The 26,466-nt window shown below is 37.6% G+C and overlaps 1 protein-coding gene across 1 annotated transcript; it reads right to left on the bottom strand.

The window, feature by feature from the left end:
- Positions 1 to 3,017: 3,017 nt before the first annotated feature.
- On the bottom strand, positions 3,018 to 25,116 carry blm (BLM RecQ like helicase). The gene is made up of 21 exons (XM_058387511.1): positions 24,652 to 25,116; positions 20,350 to 20,410; positions 19,976 to 20,237; positions 19,698 to 19,883; positions 18,161 to 18,281; positions 17,353 to 18,032; positions 17,074 to 17,250; positions 15,060 to 15,178; positions 14,849 to 14,962; positions 14,572 to 14,670; positions 14,136 to 14,284; positions 12,073 to 12,179; positions 11,818 to 11,978; positions 10,381 to 10,576; positions 9,373 to 9,563; positions 8,965 to 9,109; positions 8,687 to 8,886; positions 8,278 to 8,473; positions 6,484 to 6,606; positions 3,964 to 4,126; positions 3,018 to 3,706 (listed from the first exon to the last, which is right to left on the bottom strand). The coding sequence occupies exons 1-21, from the start codon at positions 24,744 to 24,746 to the stop codon at positions 3,547 to 3,549; spliced, it is 3,705 nt and encodes a 1,234-aa protein (XP_058243494.1). The 5' UTR covers positions 24,747 to 25,116; the 3' UTR covers positions 3,018 to 3,546.
- Positions 25,117 to 26,466: the final 1,350 nt, after the last annotated feature.

Below are 26,466 nucleotides of genomic sequence, written 5' to 3'. Positions count from 1 at the left end.
AAAATAGCGCTTACTTGTAAGCGCCGCTTCCTTATCGGCTTCATTTAACCGCCACCTCCCAAGTTGCTTCCTCGGATCATCCTGACCTTGCACGCTGCCCTCCACAACAATGTGTAAGTATCCTGAGCTCCTCCTCTATGTCATTCTGACTTTTCTCTACCTGCTTGATCTAAATTGGATGTTCTTTTTTTCATTTTTGTTTTAAATAAGCCTTACCATTATGCTGCCTCGTATCCTTCCCTCTTTTCATCGCTGTCGGTTACTGGTATTCCAATGCTATTGTCTCCCCTAGCCACCTACCACTGTCATGTCACAGTAACCTGGCACACACTGTTTTCCTCACACTGTTTTCCTCTTGCCTTAGTGTATGTTCTCTCTTGCTGATTACATAGTCACGTGATATGCACTTCACTCATTTCATCCCATTTCCCATTCTTCCTTCTATCTCAGTCAGCCCACCATGCTATCTTCTGGAGAAGTCCCAGGAGTGCTCTGCGATGCTATCGCCAGTATCAGCTGTCTTGCCTGGCCATTGAGCTTACTGGTTTCCTGGAACACCTATCTGAATCTTCTATTCTGATCTATATATGAGTCTCCTCAACTCGCTCACCATATCGTGAGAGATACCATCTGTCTTGATCAGAGCACCCAATTTCATCCCAAAACCTGTGATCAGTCTACTCAGACCTTCTACTGGCATTGGACACGCATCACCTCTCAAGGCGTCCAGACTGAGGACTTCCCTATTGAGATTTCTTCTGAAGGTTCTTCCTCTGACTCTTCTTCACCTCCTAGCTCTCCTGACATTCCCCCAACTTCTCCTGGCTTCATGCAGTTGCCTTACAGTACTCCTTCTTCTCCTGTCTATTCACCTCCAGTTTCTCCCACTAACTACTCTCCCACTTCTTCCCAGGAGCCTGAAGTTCCTTCTTCTACTACTGACCCTCTGGTTCCACTGATCCCATTAGATAGACTGACTGAGCTTTAACTACTAATGTTTCAATAAATCTTTCTCTTTTCTATTTCCAGTCTCAGAGTGGTTATTACGCTAGCACGCTACTATTAATAATTCTGCATGATTATTAAAAAGGCTATTCATGATTATCAAAAAGGTTATACTTGATTATTATAGACTTGTATTAATCAAAGCCAGCTACTTACTCAATAGCTAAACAATCTTGATAAATACACACTACTTTTAGGCAGAATATTGCTAAATCAAAACTAAGTACATTATTTTTAAGCTAAATTAAAGCTAGGTATATAATTCAAAGCTGGGTATATAATTTTTCTCCGACAACACACACACACAAAACTGAGAACTGTGCTCTCAACAGAGAAACTAAACTGTGCGAGACACGGACACACACAACACACACACAACTGTGTTCTCAACAGAGAACTGAACTGTGCTGGACACGGACACACACAACTGAGAACTGCTCTCAACAGAGAAACTGTACTGTGCTGGACACAGACACACACATGCACAAAAATTGTCCTGTTTGCACACGTGTCACTTTACATTACACTTTAATATTTGCACTCACTGTCAACACTATTCGTTTGCACAGAGTCTGCGTTATATGTCCTGTTTGTCTGTACCGTCTTGTCATCCTGTGCACTTCTGTTGTATGTCTATTTTCTAAAGATTGCACCTTAATTATAGTTAGCTTTATCTCTCTATGTTTAGCTCTATGTTTGTCTGCGTCACCTGTACTTTGTCTTTGTTGTGTATAGCAACTTTGGTCTACAGGAATTTTGTTTCATTTCACTGTGTACCGCATCAGCTATATATAGTTGAAGTGAAAATAAAGCTTCTTTGACTTTGACTAGAGAACATTAGTCAACAAACAACATAATGAAGCCCAAGGAACACACCAAACAAGTCAGGAATAAAGTTGTGGAGAAGTTTAAACAAACTAAGTTTAGCTCTTCATGTAACCAATATTTCTGCCAGTTTTTCACCTATATTGAAAAACTGTTTGAAAAAGTTTGAATCAGCTCTTTTTTGTAGTTCTCATTCAGCTGCCCATCACCTGTTGCATCCTCATCTTCCTATCCTCCTCCACACAGATCCCTATATCCTTTACATTTTTCTACTATAACATTTTGATTCTTGCTCCAGTTCTTCTTTTGCACCCATGTTATATAGACTTGATTAAAGTATATGGTCCGTCCCTCAAAGGTAATCACCTGTGTCCAGACTTGTCTCATCATATATTCTTTCACTTCCAAAGGACTTTTCATATCCAAGAATCTGACAAAAATCATGATTGCTCCCAGGGGGCAGCTGTGATATCTTTTATCGTTTTGCAACAAGCAGGTGGTGCGTCCTTTCAGTGTTTAATTCCATACCTTCTCTGTAAGATGAAGTAAAGATTTAATAAGACCTGCCACAAATGTTAGTCTTGAGGCTTGCCATTGCTTGTTGTCTCATGCTCCTTCTGTGTTCTTTTTTTAAGCAGTTTTCCTGCCTCCTGCAACATGGTGCCCTCAAAAGTGTAACTCCAGAACTTTTATATCATTAATTTTTGATAATAAAATAACAAGGAAACAAGCCACATCTGTCCATAGAGCTGCTTATAAGTCAATTGTGCAGTTACTTTGCAGGAACTGAAACAGAAGAGATGATGAAAATAATTCCAAATGGTCAAAATTTAATATACTATTAATTAATTATACTATATAATACCTTAAATCAAAGACTACACTTCAATCACATAATTAACTGCTTAATTTCAAATATATTGTGTTCATGTTAAAGAAGCAAAAACAAGAATATTGTGTCACTGTCCAAATACTTATGGGCACAACCCTATCTACATTCATGAAACAGAAATCAAGAAATCAGTCTTTAGGAACACCTGTACCTGGTTTTTGCATTTCACTGCTGCCACAACTGATTTTATTACTGAGTTTTTGGGAATACCTGCACATTCATGCATAAGACCAAAGCTCTTGCCCAAATTGGTTATTTCAAAAGAATAATCACAAAATTTGAACATCTGGCAGAGCACTATTAAATCCTTTATTAAAAATAGAAAGAATATGGCATAACCACAGGAATGCCTAGGCAAGGCTGTCCATTAAGTATAAGGAAGGAAGGCATTAGTCAGAAAAGCATGTGACTGTACACAGGGTCTGTATCCAAACAATTGGATTTTGATGGTAACTGGCTGCATCCCCCAACAAATGTCAATGTTATTGGCTACTTTGTGAAGATTCCTAAAATGCCAATTAATCTCATTTTAGTTTGAGGAGTTTCTCAGTTAAAAGTTTAAAATGTACTTGAAATTATAGAAATTGGTAATAAATGAAACTGATAACTATATCAAACATGTGATCTGAAATTAAAGCTATTTCTAGATTTATGAATCATTTGTACCAGTGAACATTTTAAATGACTAATTATAAACAAAATATAAAATATAAAAGTAAAAAAATAAATGTACTACAAAGTTCAACACAAACAAAAAATCGGCAAAAATATATACAAGATGTGCAGGCAAAAGCAGAACACAAACACACACACAGCTTGTAGACTCAGCCAAGTTGAGAGAAGGCAGGTTTGAGAAATGGCAGTTTAGCACTTTTTGGGATGGGCAGAGCCATGAAGCTAGGTTTCCTCCTTGCTGGAGCTGAAGGAGCAGGTTTAGAGAACTGATTCCCACCTGTGTGTTTTCCTGTTGAAGACCAGTTTCCACTGGAAATGAATCCAATTTGAAACAGTGAATTAGTTTCCAAATCATTCTGAGTATTAAGCTCTTGCAATAACAAAGCTATTTGTTGTTCATCAATGTTTAAAGATTTCTCATTCATGTATTCAATGTAAAGAGGTGATTTCAATTTACAAAGTCCCAAACTTGGAGACATTTCATTAGAGCATAAATACTTGGACTAGTCAGTGGAATTGTGGCAGCTTTTGTCAAGCTGTTTGGGTGCTCTAAATCAAATACTGACCATTTAGAGGAGTTCTGTTTTTTGTAACCCCTGCACCTTTTAGGGTTCTTTGATAATGGTGTTTTTTTCCTCTTTTCTCCTTGACTTTTGCTGCTTCTAATGTTGGCAGACATGCTGCCATCTTCACCATCAATAGATTGAGAACTCTTCGCCTGCTCCTCACCTTCAGAGGGGAAGAAAATCATTGTTTAAGTACATGAATTGTAAAAGTTTGGGTCTAAAACTGTTGTGGATTAATATTTAGAAATGTATGGTAGCAGAACTTCACCTAATAAATATTTAAAATAATAAATATATTTATTTCCAGATATTTAAATCCAGATGTGTTAAACAACTTAGAACATGGCACCTTTTGCTTAAATTCTCCTGTTTCTCAAGTGATGAAAAATATTGGAATGAGACTGACAGCCTAAAAGCCACACCTGAGTAGACTGAAAGCCAAGATCACCTGAGTAAACAGATGGAAACACATGTGGCTAACTTGACTGAACACACACCCTTCCCCCAACCTTGGCTAATAAGGATGGGATACCCCTGCATTAATGGCCAACTTTTCAAAGATGCAAACCACTCATCAGCAGTAAGAGTTGGAAGGCTAGAATGGAATTCTTAAAGAAATCCAAAAATGAGCCACAAAAGTTAAGGAACCAAGGCTGACATCTACCAAAGTGATGGAAAGGCCAAAGTGTGGAGAATTAAAACTCTGTTCTTGTTCTTGCATATGGATGCAAATATAATTGTAAATACAATAAAATATAATTTTATAATTAAATTAAATTAAAATCCTGACCCACTGTATCATCTTTTGAGCTCAAACCCAAATGTCTTCAGTGCAAAACAAAAATAAAAGAAAGAAAAAAAAAAGAATTGACCTGCTGTTCCAATATTTTCAGACCGAACTGAATATACATATTATACAGTTGACACGAGAAAAAAAAATCATTCATAATGGAAGTTTTTCAAGGTTTTTTTCCTTTCTTGTTTTCTTGAGAGCTTGACTTAATTCTCTCTTGATCGACATAAAAGTTGTTTCTGAATTATCACAACTTAATTTTTCTGTGTACTTGGCATAAGAACATATCCTAGAGGCAGCAAAAGCACAGTAACACAGAATCATGGATGATTACATTAACATTTACTTCGATCAGACACTCACTCAAACTAAAATAGTCTGTCAGTGTTTGACAACTTCCACATAATTTTCTGACATATGAGAAGGAGGCACATACACCATGATATATACCAGAAACATTAAAAAAACAGGTTATTCTTGCGATAAAATTACGTCATGAGAAAACCGCTATTATGTCGTGATCACAAGAAAACAACTCGTCATGCCATGATCAAGAGAAAACGAAAAAATATATAATAATACATGCAAGGGCTTGTATACAAATGACCTAGAATTCAGGGGGAAAAAAATTATTAACAATAACAACCTGGTCAGGGTTCTGGTAATTTAAATTAGGCTACTAGTTTGTTTATATTTGGGAAAATAGAACCAACTAAATTTGTTAGAAAATACTGTGGGTAGGTACAAAGAGAAATATACTAATAATATGATCACACATACAGTCACACATACTTCTCAAGTGATGAGAGGTTCCCAGAGCCAGACCTGACATGCCATGCTAATAGTGCTAACATTTCCAACCGAGTTTTTCCCAGTATTTCTGGGGGCATAGTAGTAGGGTTTAAACATAATTGTAATTGAAGAATTTAGCTGAAAGTGATCTGCAGGGGTCAAGTGGAACCCTGCACAGATCACTTTAGAGGCAGGCCCACCAACTGCACGGAACATTATAGCAAACATAGATGAACAATCGTTCAGAATTCATTGATTTAATGACAGTAGCGAACTGCCAACACTGCCAAATGATCAGCTTGCAGCCAACACTTCACAAAGTCCACTTACAGATCAGCTATTTGAATTTAAACCCTGCACCATCTGGGTGGTCACATGGATTTACGATTTAATCCTGAATAAGCCTTTCAATTTCATGTGAAACCAACTAAAATTTTGTGCATTATAGTGAAATGAATAAATTAAGCTCTGCAATTAAAGAATTATTAGCATTATTGATTACCATGTGATGGTTATGTTATTTTACATTTTTTTGTTCATTCAAAGATTTTTGTTAGAATTTCTGCTCATTAATGAGGACCATATTCAGAGTCATTTTTGAAATGTTAGTTGCAATGCAACTGTAAATTATGTGTATACATGCAGCAAGATTTAGTGACCCCTTTACCACAACACCAGTTAAACAATTACTGAAGGACAAACTCCCCCAAAATCCTAGGACAAGTTCTCAAAAGTAAGTTTTGCATAATATGCACATAAGCAAAGAACTCTTAAGTAGGTATAGCTAAGAATTTTTTCCATTAGGGAGAACTCATGGAATAAATAGGGAAAATAATTTTTAGTCAATCAGTTTTAACAGAGAGGAAGAAGAGAAATAAAATGTAAACAGATATGGAAATGACATTGTGCTAGATAATTTGTGTGTAAGACCCCACCTGAGAGCTGCCATTTTGAATACTTCTGCAGTAGTTCAATGAGCTCAGCTCCATACTTCTCTAGTTTGTCCTCAGTCACGCCATCAATCCGCAGCAGCACCTCAGGGTCGGCAGACAGAGTTTCTGCAACAAAAAACAACAACAAACAAACAAAAAAGATTACACTTAATGCAGACATCGCAACATTTCAGAAATGAGCGTGTTGATGAAGCACATACTAGCAATATTGCTGGTTTACAGGGAATTTAATTAATCAGTGTCAAAGACTATCCCATTTTTGGTTTAGAAATTCAAATTTGTGGTGAATGCCCAGCAAATCTGCAAATGTTTCTGATGATAAATATATACTTCCTGATGCCATTCAGTCAGCTGCATAACTCACTGTGGTCTGGCCAACCAAAAAGTTGAAAGCAGCTATATGATTACCAATAAACCTGAATGTAAATTTGCTGGGAAAAATGAAGACAAACACAAGCATGATGCTGTGGAATACAAATGTCTGACTATAAATTGATGCAAGAAAATGTGAGTCTTTCATTCTTTGCGGTTCTGGATCAGACCCAAGAGAAATGTAATGATTCTCTTTCATATCATGCTGTAATCAGCTTGAGAAAGAGGTGAAAGTTCCTGCCACGGTCTATTCAGTGTAAGGGTCCAAACAGGGAGTGTGAAAACAAAGCCTGGTGGATCCTTTCTGGCTTTAACCTGAATGAAATATTAGGTTGCATCCAGGAACTTTTTACAAGCATAGTAACAAAAACAGTGCCACCTATTTATGGATATGTGGTACCTACAGAAAAAAAAGCTGGTAGAACTGTTTAAATAAAAGCTAAGTGTGATTACTTTATAATTCAGGAAACCATTTTGCCGACCTCTCGGGTACAATTCACAGGCAAATGTTTTGTAATGTTACAATTGTTTACACAGTCAAAATACACATTCAATATATAATCAAAGATTATTCAAGACTGCAAGGATGCAATTATTGGCTTCATTATAGCAATTATAGCAAAAAAGTGTATAATAACTTAATTGTACATATTAATATGGGCATCACAGTTAAGGAGTACTGTGAAAGTGAACAATTTAGCATGACACTGATTACAGCTAACAGTTTAAGCTTTGCCCTTTCGGCAACTATTGAAGGTAATGTTACTCCATTTATACATAGGAGGGGAAAATGGCAGCACTGAAAAGTGTCCAAGAATTGTACTTTAAAGTATTAACAGAGCAATGAAGGATCATAGCAGAGAACACAAACAGACAGCAAAGACAAAAATGCCGAAAACAAACAGCTAAAGCATCATAACAGGATAATGGAAGCCACACAACAAGTACAGGTTTGCTTGATAAAACAAAAAACAAAAAAACTACTTCATCCAGCAATGTCACCCATTATTTCTTCTTCTTCTTCCATATCTTAGGTTTTATATAAAACACTGCAAATTGCTTGATATAGCACAGCATAATGGTGATAACCATTAGTAATTCCTGTTTATCAACAAAAAAACATGCCACCAAATAAGACCTTACCAGACATGGATTTTAATTATTAGTTTAGGCTTCAGTGTAGCCTGCAGAACACCATTTTGCAGCCTGACTCAATAATGCTCAATTTTATTGTTGATACTGTAACAAAAATTTTGTAGCTCTTAAAATGCTAACAGATAGAAAGCTGAAAAAAATTACAAACGTTTTGAGGCAGTGTTAATAATGAACACAAAAAATTGTTTGAGCTCAAAATTTCTTTGTAGTTTGCACTTTATTGTTTTTTGTGTACATATATAAACTCACCAGCAATCTTTTTCAAAGTGGCTGTGGAAAAAATGTTGTAGTAATGAAGACCGAACACTTTGCCAAGCTTTTTGCACAGCTCATTAAGCTCTTCCAGACAATTCTTCACCATTTCCTCTCTCTTAGAGACACGTTTGATCATAGTGTCCTTATGCTTTCTAATGCTAGAGGCACTCTCAGTCTCATGGAAAGTCACCTGCAATGAAAACATTAAAAACATAAAAAATAACCAGAGGACCAATTAGTATAATGTAGTTGAAATCATGAAAATAAAAAACTCTTTGAATAAAAACTGAACACACTTATAATACACTACATAGAAAAAAAATGATAAAATGCTGTAATGGTGTATAAAAGAATATACCTCAATGAAAAGGTAGTAATAAGGCAACTACTTCAAAAGCACTACCTGTATGATGCCACTGAGGATGTCCATAGCTTTAAAGCCAGCTGATATGTAGGCCACAGCTTGTCCATTCTTAGTAATGTATAGGTCCTCCTTTAGAATGTGATCCAGCACTAGTCTCCTAAAGAGCCTTTCTGCATTGTGTCTGGAGTATGCTGCTCCAATCCCATATATGCCTGACTTGATTCTGGCACTTTTCGAACCTGTCGAGATTTTGCTGTCAAAACGTATTATGTAATTTCACTGAATTTAAAAAACACAGTGATCGCTGAAACTCTTACCCAAATAAATGTCAACTAGCATGTTCAAAGTGAGTCTGTTTTGCTGGAAAGATCTGGCACATTTGCCAACAACCTTCTCACAGTTTTCCTGTATGAACTGCACAATCTTCTTTACATCCTCAGTCACATTTTTTGCCTTGTATTGCTAAAAGAACAGAATTTATTAAAAGAAAATATTTTAATATACATCACATATCATATTTAAACCCACACCCTATTTAGTAAGATATATAAATATGAGAAAATACAGCATAGAATAAAACCAACATTCCTATACCTCCCACCCTGTCCCCATTAGTTTACTGATTACCACTTGTGTATATTTGAAATCAATGGGGAAAAAATAGAATATGGGTGCTAAATAAATCAACACATTTGCCTAATCGGCAGATGATTTAAGGGGCTTACGTGTGGTCGGGCACAGTTGTCACAGGTGACCTCTGGATGCTGCTTGCAGAAATCTATATTAAATTTGTGCTCTCCAAAGTATGCAAGTAGCTGGATCCTCCTACACTCTGTCACATTTTCACAGAAATGTACCATGCTGTGCAGGTTGTTTATGTGAGTGGCTTTGGATTGGTGGTTGCCTTCTTTGTCCACTAAAGTGACATTATATGAAACCATTATTATTACATTACAACATTAAGTGATTGTAAGAAACTATCAGCCACTATGTATTTGCTATTATTTAGACCACAGAGCTGTTAAATTTTTTCAATTGTTTAGTCAGAAGGTGTGGATTAATTTTATACAACAGTGACTTGACTAATTGACTTCAACAAATTATGTGTTTATAAATAAGTTACTGTTTCTATAGTAATAGCTCATAATACACAGACACTTATGTGGTAGATTCACCATAACACAAGAATAATAATAATCAGATTACATTTTTAAATGTGTGGTTTAACAGAGAAAAATGTATAATCATTGATGTGATGTGGAGGTTTTTTTAGGGGATGATATGTAACAGTCTTAGGTGTCAGCACTTTACAATGGTCAAGGTAATGTTCTCATTCTCATTGCTGCTACATGGTTGGCTGATTAGATAATTACATAAATGTGCAGGTATAACTAATAAAATGGTTGGTGAGTGTGTTATGTGAGCACAAAACTTTGTGTATTATCATATATAAACCTTAATTAATACAACACATAATTAATACAAAAAGGCATATGTGCTAATGTGCACAATTTCCTGTTGGTTCTGATCTCTGAATGTGAGGATCATCTTACATGTACATTTAATGTTTATACATGTTTATACACTTTCCAAGCTTTGTGCATACATGTTTCGGTTATACCTATACAAAGTTATACATACATAAGGCCCCAAATGCTTACACACTTAAAATAGAGTAAGACCTAATTAAATAAAGACAAGAACAATTCAACTAAAAGTGTAAGTATACATACTAGCTATTAGTCTTTTGATGCGAATCACATCTGTGTAAGAATAGAAGAGAATGCAGTGGGAGATTTCTCCATCCCGGCCAGCTCTGCCTGATTCTTGGTAGTAGCCCTCCACTGACTTTGGTAGGCTGGCATGGATCACATAACGTACATCAGGCTTGTCAATGCCCATGCCAAACGCAATAGTGGCACATATGACCTATACAGGATATGTATTAATAAATTATATTATAAATATTAGTCATTTAGAGGCACATTTACTATGTAAGCATGTCTGCTTAATAGATGCATAGTAAAAAAAAAAAAAAAAGCTTCCAAGCAGACGTCTGGATTATAAAGACATAAATGCCTGGAAATTAAGTGTGCATATTTATGAAAGCTTTGACCCATACTCAAAAACAGCAGGAATTAGCAACTCTGTGGAGAGAATTACAGCCAAAAACATAAATGACCACTTTAAATAAACTACATGTGTGTTTAATATATATTTATTTGTATAGCTAGGGCAGTTAGCCTGTTTCTATGTATCAATATATATTGCTCCATTTGTAGTCTTTTAAATGCCCTCTCTGAACAATATATCAGTATTGCATGTACATACAGGCAGCTGTGAACTAACTTTTCACATTCGCACTATATTACTAGGTAGGTATAGATATAAATAGACAGAATAATTCATTGTGTATGGCAATTTTTAGAGCCATTCTCTTGGAACTTTGTACAGTTAGTCCCAGGTTTAATGAGAACAATGTGCAATACCTGTTCATTACAGGTCGTTACAGGTACGAGTCATGGATACCTCACCCATCCAGAAGCTTCATCATGTTAACCTTATTAGATGGCATAATTAAATTGGGAAACTGTTACATCATAGCTCCTAACATGATGAGAGAAGAGGCCACCGTCCTTAATAAAGTACAACTTGCATCAATTTTGCAAATGTAGAGATATCTGAGAAAATGACTGCAATCATGTTGCTGTAAGGGCGCCTAGTCAGAATTTTGCCAATTCAAAACAATTTAATTCTATAAATAAACAAGTAGTTTTAAGGCCCTAACCCACATAGTGTGGAGGAGACTACAGTAATGCACTCTCTCTCATTTGTTTAAACAGGTCTACCAAGCTTTTATTTAATTTTTGAAATTTTGATTTCAGACAAGATCTATTTTATTTCTTTTAGTTTATTTGCCAATTTCTAAATAAAGGTAATTGTGTCCTTTAGTTAATTTAATTTTAATTTCTGAACCAACTTCCATTTCACATTTAAATTTTTAAATTCAGTTATTATTGAGAATAGTGCTTGTTGTCAAATAAAAAAAAGCTATGTGATTAGCTATGACAGAAAATTACACAATTATGTCTAGATAGCCATTAAAATAACTCATGATAAATTACATCAACTTAGAAGATGTGATTAAAAGGTTTTCAAAAGACCATTACTTGGCAACCATCCTGGTTGATCCATTTGTTTTGGACATACTCTCGGTCATGGTCATTTATTCCAGCGTGGTATGCTAGTGCTGCAATGCCTGCCCTCTGAAGTCTATCTGCCATGCTGTCACAGTCATTGCGTGACAGGCAGTATACAATTCCTGAGTCATCTGTGTGTGAAGAAGTTAACTTAGAGTTGCAAGACATAAAATAGAAAAAATTACTATTACATCCTACTAAGTTTCTGAAATGCATGATACTCACATGGATAATATTTCTTGATCCAGTTAATACAGTCCTCCTCAACTTTCTTTGGGCTTTTAGGTAATACAGAATATTTGAGATTGTGTCTGTTGAAGCTCATCGAGAATCTAGGGTAGGGGCAAACAGTGGGATTGACAGACAAACTCTTGTCAGTCCAGGCACATAGATGGTAAAACCACTTCCTCTTGACAGCTGATCCTTTTATGTTTATGTTTTATTTATTTGTTTGGTTTTTTTTCATTCATTTATTTTTTTACGTTTTAGTAATCTTCTCCCCAGAAGTGTTTCTAGACTGATAGTACTCATAGTTCCTGGTTTAATGGACTAGCATTAGGATGCATTTTTGATAGAGTCTACAAAGCACTGTAACTCACTCTGGATTAAGGCATCTGCTAAATGTTGTGAATGTAGAATTCACACGTAGAATGTAGAATTAAAATTCTTACAAGACATTAAGAACAATTTGACAATATTTTACAACCAGGGGAGATTACTGACCACTATCCCATTGTAACACAACAAGGATGGATTTCCTAGAGCCCAGTTCCTCTCAAAAAACCCTTTTTGGTCATCTCAGGGAGTTTTTCCATTCCACCGGTATGCTCATTAGGGGTCTAAATCTAGAGGCCCGTTCGGATGGGATTACATTTTCATGGGGTCCTTGAGTAGTTTCCTATTTCAGACATACTACTCTGATTTTTATTTACATTCAGTTTGACCATGTTGGTGGCATACTGTGTCATTTGACAAAATGCAAAATTACTTGCTGTTTATTTATTTATAAAACCAAATTCAGCAATGTCTATTTTAGTCCTATGCAGATACAAAGAAGAGGCAATCAGCCATATACTTTGCCTAGGTGGTCACACATGACTTCACACACTACATCAACTATCTATTCATATTATACATAGAAAGTTAGAATGTTACATGTAAAGCTTTGTGAAACATACATAAAAAATTCACAAACTTTGTCTTTTTATTATTAATGGCATTTCATTTTCAGCACCAGACAAAAGTTCCAGCATCATCTCCTTGACCAATGCAGATTTGTGATTCACCAATGAATATCACTTTTATCCAATCATCCACATACCATGATTGCTTCTCTTTAGCCCAATGTAAACTTGTTCTCTTTTGTTTTGGTGTTACTGCTGGTTTTTGTTTGGCATGTCTATATGTATTCTCACAGTTCTCCCATGTTTTCATTTTCAAGGGTTGTTGCTTTGAGTTTTCTATCCTGACACTTTGTCATCTTTCTTAGCCTGCTTGTACATTTCCTTTTATAATCTTCCCTGTGAGTTTAAAATTGCACAAAAGTTTAGACACAACTGACTGGGAGCAACCCAATTCCTTGGCCACACTCCATAATGAAATTACTTGTTGAAAGAATTTTATAATCCTTTCCATTTTTTCAACTGACAACTCTCTTGTTGGAGCCATGTTTCCATTTTTTAAACTAACCAAGTCCAAAAGCTTAAGGTTTGCAAGCACTCCCTTTTAACTGCTGACTAATTTTTAGACTTGTCTAAAAATAGTATTTTAAACCCAAAGTAACCAAAGTATTTTTAGACTTGTCTAGGTATTTGCTTTCGAACTGGAAATTAAAAGATGATTCCATATTTTTTTCCTTTACTTGATTTGGAAAAATACATACCATTAATAATATTATTATTATTATTATTATTATTATTATTATTATTATTATCAACAACAACAACAACAACAACAATAAATAAATAAATAGATTATTTTTATGCATGTTTCACAAAGCTAGAATGTTAAACTATTGAACACAACTTTGTGTCATATGTGATTTGTTTGTTTGCTATAAAGTAAAAAAGCTGAGTGAACATCTTCCAAGTGTGGTGATTCCATAATTTTTCCCAGGGGTTTGTGTGTCATGTAAACATCCAGGTTCCCAGAAAAAACAGTGCACTAGAAAAGCACTCCTCCTGTAGTCATTTTATTGCTGTCCAGATGCGGGTAGTTTTTTTTTTTTTTTAAAACAATGTTGGTAAAAGAATAATGTAAATAAAATTTGACTGAATGGCGAGACTTACACTTGTGGTCGAGTCATGGCCAACTGGTTAAGGATGTCCTTCTGGACCCGAGGTGTGGCTGTGGCAGTCAGTGCCATTATAGGAACTTTGGGAAACCTCTGGCGCAGTTCATGCATCCGCTTATAGTCTGGCCTGAAATCATGTCCCCACTACAAATAGCATAGGATTAAACATAAACACAAGGGTGTAGACACCCTTATTTACATTTATGACATTTCTTTTTTTGATATAAATGAGCAGTTTAGGGTTAAAGGTACTTGCTCAAAGGCCCATTAGTGGAAGCTTGGTGGTGGTGAGATTTGAACTCAACCTTTTGATCAGAAGTCCAATAACCAGTGATCTACCACTACCACCACAATGTATGCACAGCATGTAATATTTATTGATTACTCATGTAATCAATAAATGAGTATTGTGCAAAATGTATATTATCTACCTGACTGACACAGTGTGCCTCATCGATGACAAAACGGGCAAGCAGACTTCGCTCATACAGATTCTGCAGTGCACTGATCATCCTCCCACTTGCACAGATCTTGTGGCATGTGTGCACATATGCATAACACACATATGCAGACAGAGAGAAGCATAAAATAAGCATTAAAAACATTAAAAGAGTGTGGCCATATGTTCACAGCAACATGTTAATGTTAAAAGACTAGAAAGCTAGTGCTTCTTAGCAAGTAAAAATGTACATAAACACTAAAATGAACCTTTTCAGGAGTGGCATAAAGCAGTTTGATGACTGGATCATTCTTAGAAAGCTGCATGTAGATTTGTCCAGCTTCATAGTCACTTTTTCCCCCAGATAAACTAGTGGCAGGGACCTAAAGCAAACAAACAAAAAAAGAATTCTTCAGGTTACAACACCTTTACAAAACATCTAGTATTGAATTTATTAAGCAGAATGTCAAAGAAGTTTACATCTAAAGTTGTAAGCTTTTGGATCTGATCCACAATAAGCGAACGAAGTGGAGATATCACCACAGTCACTCCAGGAGAAACACAGGCAGGCAGCTGATAGCAAAGGCTTTTACCCCCTCCTGTAAATGGAGGTTGAAACAACTTTGTTCCCGTTTACTGAATTTTTACATGCAAATAAAAATACACCTAAAGTACTCACATACTTTTTAAATCATTGTTCTTATATATTTTATAATTCTTCCACTAAAAGTTCTTAAACTTGGCAGAGGCAGTTGTCTGCAGAGGTTGTTAAGGATTACTACTTTTAATACATACAATTGGATGCTAATATAAAGCAGATATACACTGAACAAAATTATAAACGCAATACTTTTGTTTTTGCCCCCATTTTTCATGAGCTGAACTCAAAGATCTAAGACTTTTTCTATGTACACAAAAGGCCTATTTCTCTCAAATATTGTTCACAAATCTGTGTTAGTGAGCACTTCTCCTTTGCCAAGATAATTCATCCACCTCACAGGTATGGCATATCAAGATGCTGATTAGACAGCATGATTATTGCACAGGTGTGCCTTAGGCTGGCCACAATAAAAGGCCACTCTAAAATGTGCAGTTTTACTGTATTTGGGGGGTCGGGGGATTGGGGGGTGGGGGAATAGTCCGAAAACTAGTCAGTATCTGGTGTGACCACCATTTGCCTCACGCAGTGCAACACATCTCCTTCGCATAGAGTTGATCAGGTTGTTGATTGTGGCCTGTGGAATGTTGGTCCACTCCTCTTCAATGGCTGTGCGAACTTGCTGGATATTGGCAGGAACTGGAACATGCTGTCATATACGCCGATCCAGAGCATCCCAAACATGCTCAATGGGTGACATGTCCGGTGAGTATGCTGGCCATGCAAGAACTGGGATGTTTTCAGCTTCCAGGAATTGTGTACAGATCCTTGCAACATGGGGCCGTGCATTATAATGCTGCAACGTGGTGATGGTCGTGGATGAATGGCACAACAATGGGCCTCAGGATCTCGTCACGGTATCTCTGTGCATTCAAAATGCCATCAATAAAATGCACCTGTGTTTGTTGTCCATAACATACGCCTACCCATACCATAACCCCACCGCCACCATGGGCCACTCGATCCACAACATTAACATCAGCAAACCGCTCACCCACACGATGCCATACACGCTGTCTACCATATGCCCTGTACAGTGAAAACCGGGATTCATCCGTGAATAGAACACCTCTCCAAAGTGCCAGACGCCATCGAATGTGAGCATTTGCCCACTCAAGTCAGTTACGATGACGAACTGCAGTCAGGTCGAGACCCCGATGAGGACAATGAGCATGCAGATGAGCTTCCCTGAGACGGTTTCTGACAGTTTGTGCAGAAATTCTTTGGTTATGCAAACCGACTGTTGCAGCAGCTGTCCGGGTGGCTGGTCTCAGACGATCTTGGAGGTGAAGATGCTGGATGTCGAGGTCCTGGGCTGGTGTGGTTACACGTGGTCCGTGGTTGTGAGGCCGGTTGGATGTACTGCCAAATTCTCTGAAACGCCTTTGGAGACCGCTTATGGTAGAGAAATGAACATTCAATTCACAGGCAACAGCTCTGGTTTACATTCCTGCAGTCATCACGCCAATTGCACTGCTCCCTCAAAACCTGAGACATCTGTGGCATTGTGCTGTGTGATAAAACTGCACATTTTAGAGTGGCCTTTTATTGTGGCCAGCCTAAGGCACACCTGTGCAATAATAATGCTGTCTAATCAGCATCTTGATATGCCACACCTGAGAGGTGGGTGGATTACCTCGGCAAAGGAGAAGTGCTCACTAACACAGATTTAGACAGATTTGTGAACAATATTTCAGAGAAATTGGCCTTTTGTGTACAGAGAAAAAGTCTTAGATCTTTGAGTTCAGCTCATGAAAAATGGTGGCAAAAACAAGTGTTGCGTTTATAATTTTGTTCAGTGTATATTCATACTAACACCTCATGCTGAATTCAAACCTGTAGGCATAAGCACAAATGTGTCCTCTCTGAGCAGAGTAGCATTGATGGCTTCTAGCTGATTGAATCTGAACTGATGAAGACCAAACTTCTTGTGGAAAATCTTCATCATCTCAGGAGAGTGGGGAAAGTTGAAGCCACAGAAGCGGTCATGTGCTGGATTTCTGGATGTAACATCTATAGAAACACACTATATTCTCTTAGCACTACAGATAAATATGACCACAAAGGACAGCAAAAAAAAAAAATTTAACATGTATGTAGCTTATCACTACTAACCAGGCAACCATGGTTCAGTAAGTTTCATGACAGCAGTTGGAGTGCCAACACTCTTTTTATCACAGGAGTTTGAGTGTCCTCTTTCACAAAACTGTGGTAGTGCACTGGAACTCCCAGACCCAGACAAAGCTGCAGGTTCGTCACAATAATCTGGGATATCATTCTCACTGAAGTAATCAATGTCAAAATCATCAATGCAGAAGTCAATCACGTCATTAGATTCTTTGCAATTTTGTAAACTAGCCCCACCAACTAACACACTGCTGTTCACATCCACTGTATTTGGAGAAGAGCTTAAATGCATCATTTTCTCTTGATTCATAGCCTGACAATTTGACTGACTGAAGCACAGACTCAAGGAACATTCTTCTGATTGACTGTTTCCATTACCATTGTTCTGACCTGATAGCTTTTCCTTATGTTCATTTACTGTCTGAATTAGGGAAGGATTCCGGCTAAAGTCGTCTCCTTGAACCACATCATTGTTAATGCAATCTGAATCTTTCAAGGTACTAAACTTGTAATCCAATAACATAACAGAATCATTGGATTTACTGAGCTGAACATGTGAAGATGAACAGTCGCCTTCAGTTGTGACAGCAGAACTTGTTTCATGAGGATTGGATCCTCTGTCTGATTGCCACTTTTCCAACAATGCAGCATCAGCAACAATCCTTTTCCTAGGGAAATCATCATGAATTTAATGCTGTTACAAACTGCATTCAACTGTGTTGATTTATGTAGTTTAAGTAAGACTAACTTAATAAATGCTAACAACAAAGGTAAAACTAGTACTTATTCTTTTTACCTGTGAGCTCTCAATAAAAGCAATTCTGTGCCACAAGTCAGGGACATAAGCTCATGTTCAGGTATTGTTTCAACCAGACAACAAATAGATTCCATAACACCAAAAAGGGCATCATCAAACCCTGAAGAGATAAACAGATTTAGGCACATAATTAATGACACCAACAACAGGAGGATTAGAAGAATAAATTTATCTTCAAGGCTGGAACACTGAAATGACAGGTTTTTTTCCCATAAAATCTGAACAAGAGTTTTTGTCACCTCCAACAATGGAGATTTTTCTGATGGATTTGCTGCAAAAATGTGCAAATTGAATCGGGAATGTGAAAAAAAAAAAAAAAATTATACCTTGACAAATATATTTCAAAGTGATTACATATTAACAGGTTTTTGAGAGTGTGTGCTAGTTCAATTTAAAGATTGACTGGAATTTCAAGGAAAAGTATAAGGATTTTAGACAAAAATCTTTAGCACTGTTTGAAGACCCTGCTATTTAAAGCTCTGCTATGCATCAACTGAATTTCTGATCCTTCACAAAAGCACAAGCCCACTATTCCTGTATAGAATCCATGACCAAATTTCATTACATTCAAAATGCAGAAGAAAGTTGCACTTTCCTCACTTTATAAAAATACTGAATTATAATTAATTAAAGTGATAAAGATGTAAGCACACAAACTATGGCCTAGTCCACACGTACACGGGTATTTTTAAAAAAGGAGTTTTTCCGCTTTTAAAAAAAATCTCGTCCACATGAAAAGGCAAAAACGTGGTCTGAAGCACTGTCAAGAGCATGCCAAACCAACAGTTGGTAATATAATCTCAACCGTAAAGACATCCGACTTCACAAGCAGTGTTGCCAGATTGGGCGAGCTTTGGCCCAATTGGGCTTCTTTTGGTCACGTCTCACCGGGAAAAAGTGCATTGGGCGGGTTGATAAAATCTGGGCTGATTTTTGATGCAACTGGCGGGTTTTTATTTTTGACTATTAACATGATATTTTATTAATTGTCTATTCAAACGAACTTTACAATAAAGTGTAATATGTAATGCTGATGTTTTAATTATATGGTTCAGTTTAGCCAATAAGATTCAGGAGAGTCCTGTCCAATCAGGCTTCAGTCTTGATTAGCGGGTAATCGTTCTACTCGTTAAACTGATATCACAAAGTTATTAACTGTTATAACTGTTACTGTATTAGTTATAACAGTATGCATTTTGGGCTGGTATTTATTTTTAAATGTCCAGGTTTTAAGCTGTAGTTGGGCTGGAAATCTTCAGTCCAATCTGGCAACCCCGTTCACAAGCCAAAAATCTCCGGTTTCCCTGTCTACACGATAACACTGAAACCGGAGTTTTTGAAAAACTTCACCCTGGCAGGACTTTTCAAAAATGTTAGGTTTCAGTGACCTGATGCTGCGTTTGCATGTGGACGAACGGGCAAACCACATAAAAAAAGCTTTCAAAAGCTGGTTTCAAAAATACCTGCGTTTGTGTGGACAGGGCCTATAACGCATCATGAATAAAGAGACACTGACCTTTTGAACAGTTGAAATTCCTCTTACTTGCTTCAGGATGCTTAATTGCAGTAGCAGTGCTCTTTTTTTGACAGCCACTTAGCAGTGACTTGTCTTTAATAGAAATTTGGTGTTCTGTTGTATTTATGGGGTATTCACCATCAATATGTCTTAACTTGGCACTACCCTGATCAATAGCACAAATATCTGTGGAAAAAAAACAAGTTTTGTCTGACATTCCAAAAGATTCTACTAATGACAGATCTCCATTCTCAGTGTTGCAAATCTAACTCCATCACCTTTATTTGACAAGTCTGGTCCTGCTCCTTCTCCCTTGACTGGAGTTTCAAAATCATCAAAGTGGTCCCAGTCATCCAAGGGAATAGCAGACAAGTTGTAATCATCACGTACACCTACAGCTGTGCTTCCACTGGTGCCTGTGAGTCTGTTATTTTGTGGTTTATGCAATCTGCTGAAGGAAGGCTCAACAAAACTAGATTTGCTTACTGCAAATGGGTTGTCTACTGAGTTAAAGGTCTGTGTCTTGGCCCTGTCAAAAAGCTAAAGAAGATGTAAAGAAGTCATGAATGATTTCTCTCTGACTTTCTGGAAATATTAAACAAAGAGGGTTTTTTGAGGAACATAATTTTGTAAAGAGATTTTCACTAATTACCTTTAGAGTAACTTCATCTTTGGCACTGCTTGATTTAGACGTTTTTTTAAAGTAAAAAGCCCTAGGAATGAAGTAAGCAAACGGAAATTATCTTTACATACATAGATATTATACACATCAGCCATAACATTAAAACCACCCAGCTAATCAACCATCTAACCACCATCTTTACCACAGTAAGGTTTCCCTTATGTTGTGCCTTCTTTTGGAAGGTACTAACCACTGCATCCCTGGAAAATACAAGACATGCCATTTATCCATCACAATTTTGGCATTTTTAAAAGTCACTCAGATCCTTATGCTTGTGCATTATTAGGGCCCAAGCACTAGTAGTGTGGAGGGCCCTATTGTTCTTCTAAGGATTTTTTTTTTTATTATTATGGTTTTTTTTCAATCATCCGGGCCCTTTTGGAGGTCTTAACTCAAAAACTCATTTAGATCACACTTAGCGGTACACACTTAGATCTCACTGAGCTGAACAACTTCCTCTTTCACTTTCATGTCATTGAGTGTAATCCACAGGAAGTCAGTTACTTTGAGTTGTATACAAAACGCACCCAATGGAATTTAATATACTCCTCCTAGTGAATTGATACAACTGCCACCAACCCAAACTAATATGATCTCAAGACATTTATAACGCAAAATTGCGAAGGGATTTTTGACATCTCAAACAGTTCAGCCTTGAGGAGCCCTTAAACTTATGGCAAATAAAAGGAAACAGGAAGTGGCTAATAAATTCTGTGTACATTAAGTGATCTTAGGATCTTAGGTAAACCTTAGAATTATGTTACGAGTAGAAAGCTGATCACATGGATATGACAGCTATGAGTTTCGGTCACAGAGCCACTAACTGGCAGTAGGAAGTGCGTCACTTTTTGAAATCTCTAATGTCATATCTTACGAGTGGAAAGGCCTAATGTTCCAAAATCTTTCACATAGAGAGTGCAAATGAGTGCACTGCAAAAGGCCAGTGTGGCTGGTCCCCTGGGCATGGCACAGGGCATTCACAGCACCCCCTGGAACTGTGTCAGAAATCTAGCTGCAGTGCTCATATTCACTTGCATGTATATGCATGAGACTCGGTAAACATCTCAGCTAAATGGCGTTCATCCACCTGTCATGGGATCTGCTTAACAGTTAGTCAGTTATTTTGAGATGTTTGAAAAACGCACCCAATGGAATTTTATATAATCCTCCTAGGGGATTTATATATTTTTGACCAAACAGGGTCCAATATGATCTGAATACATTGAGGATCTAAAACTGTGAAGGGATTCTTGATATCTCAAACAGTTCAGCCGTGAGGAGCCCTTAAATTTATGGCGAATAAAAGGAAACAGGAAGTGGCTGATATCTTCTGTGAACATCGAGTGATGTACATCAAACCTCAACTTAATGTTAAGAGAAGAAAGCTGATCACAGGGACACGACTACTGTGAGTCTCAGTCATAGTGCCACCAACTGGCAGCAGGAAGTGTGTCACTTTTAGAAATCTCTAATGATTTGTCCCTTACTTTCATGTTATTTGATTCAGAATCAGTCAGAATAATGTCAAGACATGGCTGATGTGAAACTGAAGGAATTTGTGATATTCTGAATGATTTTGCTATGGTGAGGATTTAAATAAGGACAAAATATAAGGAGATTAATTTTCTTATAAACCAAAGAGTGGAAATTCCACTTGTTTCAAAATACACTATATTGCCAAAAGTATTCACTCACCTGCCTTGACTCGCATATGAACTTAAGTGACATCCCATTCCTAATCCATAGGGTTCAATATGACATTGGTCCACCCTTTGCAGCTATAACAGCTTCAACTCTTCTGGGAAGGCTGTCCACAAGGTTTAGGAGTGTGATTATGGGAATTTTTGACCATTCTTCCAGAAGCGCATTTGTGAGGTCACACACTGATGTTGGACGAGAAGGCCTGGCTCTCAGTCTCCGCTCTAATTCATCCCAAAGGTGTTCTATCGGGTTGAGGTCAGGACTCTGTGCAGGCCAGTCAAGTTCATCCACACCTGACTCTGTCATCCATGTCTTTATGGACCTTGCTTTGGTCACTGGTGCACAGTCATGTTGGAAGAGGAAGGGGCCAGCTCCAAACTGTTCCCACAAAGTTGGGAGCATGGAATTGTCCAAAATGTCTTGGTATGCTGAAGCATTCAGCATGGCTTGGATGCAGCTGCTCGGCCATGGAAACCCATTCCATGAAGCTCTCTGCGCACTGTTCTTGAGCTAATCTGAAGGCCACATGAACTTTGGAGGTCTGTAGCGATTGACTCTGCAGAAAGTTGGCGACCTCTTCGCACTATGCGCCTCAGCATCCGCTGACCCCGCTCCATCAGTTTACGTGGCCTACCACTTCGTGGCTGAGTTGCTGTCGTTCCCAAACACTTCCACGTTCTTATAATACAGCTGACAGTTGACTGTGGAATATTTAGGAGCGAGGAAATTTCACGACTGGATTTGTTGCACAGGTGGCATCCTATCACAGTTCCACGTTCGAATTCACTGAGCTCCTGAGAGCGACCCATTCTTTCACAAATGTTTGTAAAAACAGTCTGCATGCCTAGGTGCTTGATTTTATACACCTGTGGCCATGGAAGTGATTGGAACACCTGATTCTGATTATTTGGATGGGTGAGCGAATACTTTTGGCAATATAGTGTATCTTACATAGAGAGAGCAAGTGGTTGTGAGCTAGTTTGCTTATTTGCATTATTGTGTGATGCTCGCACAACTCACACCAGCATTTCACATTTATCGGCCCTTTGACTTGACATGGTTTTGGCCTGACTCTTGCAGTACTAAACTATATCCACTAGATCAAGCCAATTACCATACTCTTTCCCCTTTATTTTTTTTTAATATGGCTTAACATTCACAATTTTTATAGAATAATAACTGCTATTGTGATATAGTTTAAAGGGAGAGTCAGTGTCAATCAGAATCAGTGTCAATCAGAATCAGTGTACATTGTTGTGATCAGTTTTATTAGACCTAAATTGTCACTTTTGTCCTTTTGGTATTTCCTCTTTATATGCATGTACCCACTGTGCCTGGTGCGCCTGGGTGGCGATGGCACCGTTGCTTGGACCCGATCTTCGTTGCTTGCAACTATTTGTTTTTTTTATAGTTTGATTTTGAATCCAGCCCTCAATGGATTGACCTAATTAATTCCCATTGGCCCCTTGAATATTTTTTTCATTAAGATCCAATGTATGATTTAAGTGATCTCTTTATTTTTAGCAGAATACAGTGAAGTTTGAAGCATACTGGGCTACATACATGCATACCAGTCAGAGTGACCATGACCCCGTCCACTGCCAAAAGGGCCTACATGGGCACCAGAGCATCAAAACTGAAGCATGGAGTAATTGAAAACGGTGACCTGGTCTGATGATCGTTTTTTACATCAGGTGGACAGCCTGTGCATGCACATTGCTTATCTGGGAAAAATATGGATTGCACTATAGAAAGAAGGCAAGCCGGTGGAGACAGCATGATGCTCTGGGCAATATTCTGCTGGGAAACCTTGGGTCCTAGCATTCATATAGATATTACTTTGAGACGTATCACCTACCTAAACAGTGCTGCAGGCCAAATACGCTACTTCATGAGACAGGTATTCCCTAATGGAAATGGTCTCTTTCAGCAAGATAATGCTCCCTCCCACACTACAAAAATTGCTTAAGAATAGTTTGGGTGATGACTGTAACTTTAATCATGACATGGATGTTGGTATCAAAGGGCTGGTTTGAGTATTTCAACTACTGACATCCTGGGATTTCCACACAACAGTCTCTACAGTTTGCACAGAATGGTGTGAAAAACAAAAAAAAAACAACATTCCCTTAGTAGAGGGTCAGCTGACAAACCTTGTTGAATGAGCAAATTAGTCTGAGCTGCCAAGAAGTGTACATTAAGACAAATAAGCACTCTTTACAACTGTGAAAGGCATGTGGACTACAACAGAAAGGCATGAATGCACTACAACAGCAGTAGAGCACATCAGGTTTCACTCCAGTCAGCCAAGAACAAGAATCTGAGGCACACAGACTCTGTGAAACTGAACAGCTGAAGACTATATAAAACCCAGGCCATTTTCTTTCTGAGCTTTGTTAACTAGGCATTGTCTTTAGGTAAGATTTTGCATAATTTACAAACTGTTATGTTTAAACCACAGAAGATCAGTAATTTCTGAAATACTCAAACCAGCCCTTCTGGTACCAACATCCATGCCAAAATCATGGTCATAGAGATTATATTTTTTTCTCTATTATCTCAAGTACTTACCCGGGCTTTGATTTGGCCAGAGACTTGGTTCGTACGGCTACATTGCTGTGCCGCTCGAGCTGTTCTTTTAAATTGTTCTGAGGAAGAGTGGGCATCGCGCATGCAGCGATTAAAAGGTGAGTGTCGAAAAAAATGGGGTTGGACGGTAACTATATGCGAATTAAGTAAAGATCAACGTAGACAATAATATTATACTACACTTGACATTTGCAAACGCTGACAACTGGCTAGCTAGCTAATACAAAAGTCATTTTCATTAGTGTTTGCTAACTGGCTACGTAGCCGACTACCGTTAAAACCTTTTTCCACTGCTGCAAGCAAAAGAATCATTCGCGACCACTACTACATACTCCATAGGAAAGACTAGCATAATTTATACAAAACATATTCATTATAAAAACCTAAAACAGTAAACGTACTTGTCCGCCTTCACTGACCGAGTTACAGCGCAAATCAAGCCACTGCGCAAGCGCAAGAACATAACATGAAACTTGAGTGCCAGAAAAACGCAAATCCCGCAAAGCTAACGTTCTATCATAAAATTAATGCATAACATTCTACTGTTATGAATAATGCCGAGTATAGTGTATAGATGAAACACATACAATTTAAGATAATAATAATAATAATAATAATAATAATAATAATAATAACAACAATTATTATCAACAATTTTATAGTATTTTTAATCCAGTTTAATACAGTTTTGTAGCTGGTGTTTAGTAGTTATTTGTGGGTTTAAAATGATCAAGAATTTTGGGGTCATTGCAAGGTTTGGGAATTAAAGTTCTTATAACTTGTTTCGTTATATGAAACCCACAAATTGACAGAGTGACCCTGTGGGGCTGTAAATAGCAGTTAGTGGAACCAAAAAAAATCGTTTTTTTGTGAAACATCCTCCCCTAACTGTAACGCGAGGCTGATATACCTAAAATCTGGGCAGACTAGCTTCATTTAATGCTACATACTCAATTCAATTCAATTTTATTTGTATAGCGCTTGTAACAATGGACATTGTCTCAAAGCATCTCTACAGAAATAGAGAAACATAAAGAAACAAAATTATAAAGTTTAAAGTTAAGTTACTATTTTATTTCTATTTTATTCCTAATGAGCAAGCCTGAAGTGACAGTGGCAAGAAAAAACTCCCTGGGATGATATGAGGAAGAAACCTTGAGAGGTACCAGGCTCAGAAGGGGACCCGTCCTCATTTGGGTGACACTGGACAGTAAATTGTAAATGTAAATAATGTCCTTTCTACAACAGGCTTCCTGGGACATAAAGCGTCCAACCACTTCACAGCAAACCTGAGCAACTTGCCAGGGTGGTAAGATGACAGCATCCAAACATCCCAGTACACCAAACACTCTATGCTCTCTATAAACCTTCCAGATCTGCTAAGAAAAACTATATATTGAATGCTTGACTAAACAAATGCGTCCTCAGCCTGGACTTAAACATTGAGACTGGGTCTGAATCCCGGACACTAATTGGAAGGCTGTTCCATAACTGTGGGTGGGGCTTTGTAAGAGAAAGCTCTGCCCCCTTCTGCAGCCTTTGCTACTTAAGGTACTACTATATAACCTGAACCTTTTTGATCGGAGTAGGCATGGCAGATCATAAATCAAAAGATCACTCAGGTACTGTGGCGTGAGACCATTTAGTGCTTTATAGGTCAGTAATAATATTTTATAATCAATGCGAAATTTGACTGGGAGCCAGTGCAGTGTGGCTAATATAGGAGTGATGTGTTCATATCTTCTGGTTCTAGTTAGACCTTTCTGAACTAACTGGAGCTTGTTTATGCTCCTACTG

Source organism: Hemibagrus wyckioides, linkage group LG04, assembly GCF_019097595.1.
Source record: "Hemibagrus wyckioides isolate EC202008001 linkage group LG04, SWU_Hwy_1.0, whole genome shotgun sequence".
Lineage (NCBI taxonomy): Eukaryota > Metazoa > Chordata > Actinopteri > Siluriformes > Bagridae > Hemibagrus > Hemibagrus wyckioides.
Note: the sequence above shows the minus strand (reverse complement) of the source record. Positions and strands in the feature narration are given on the sequence as shown.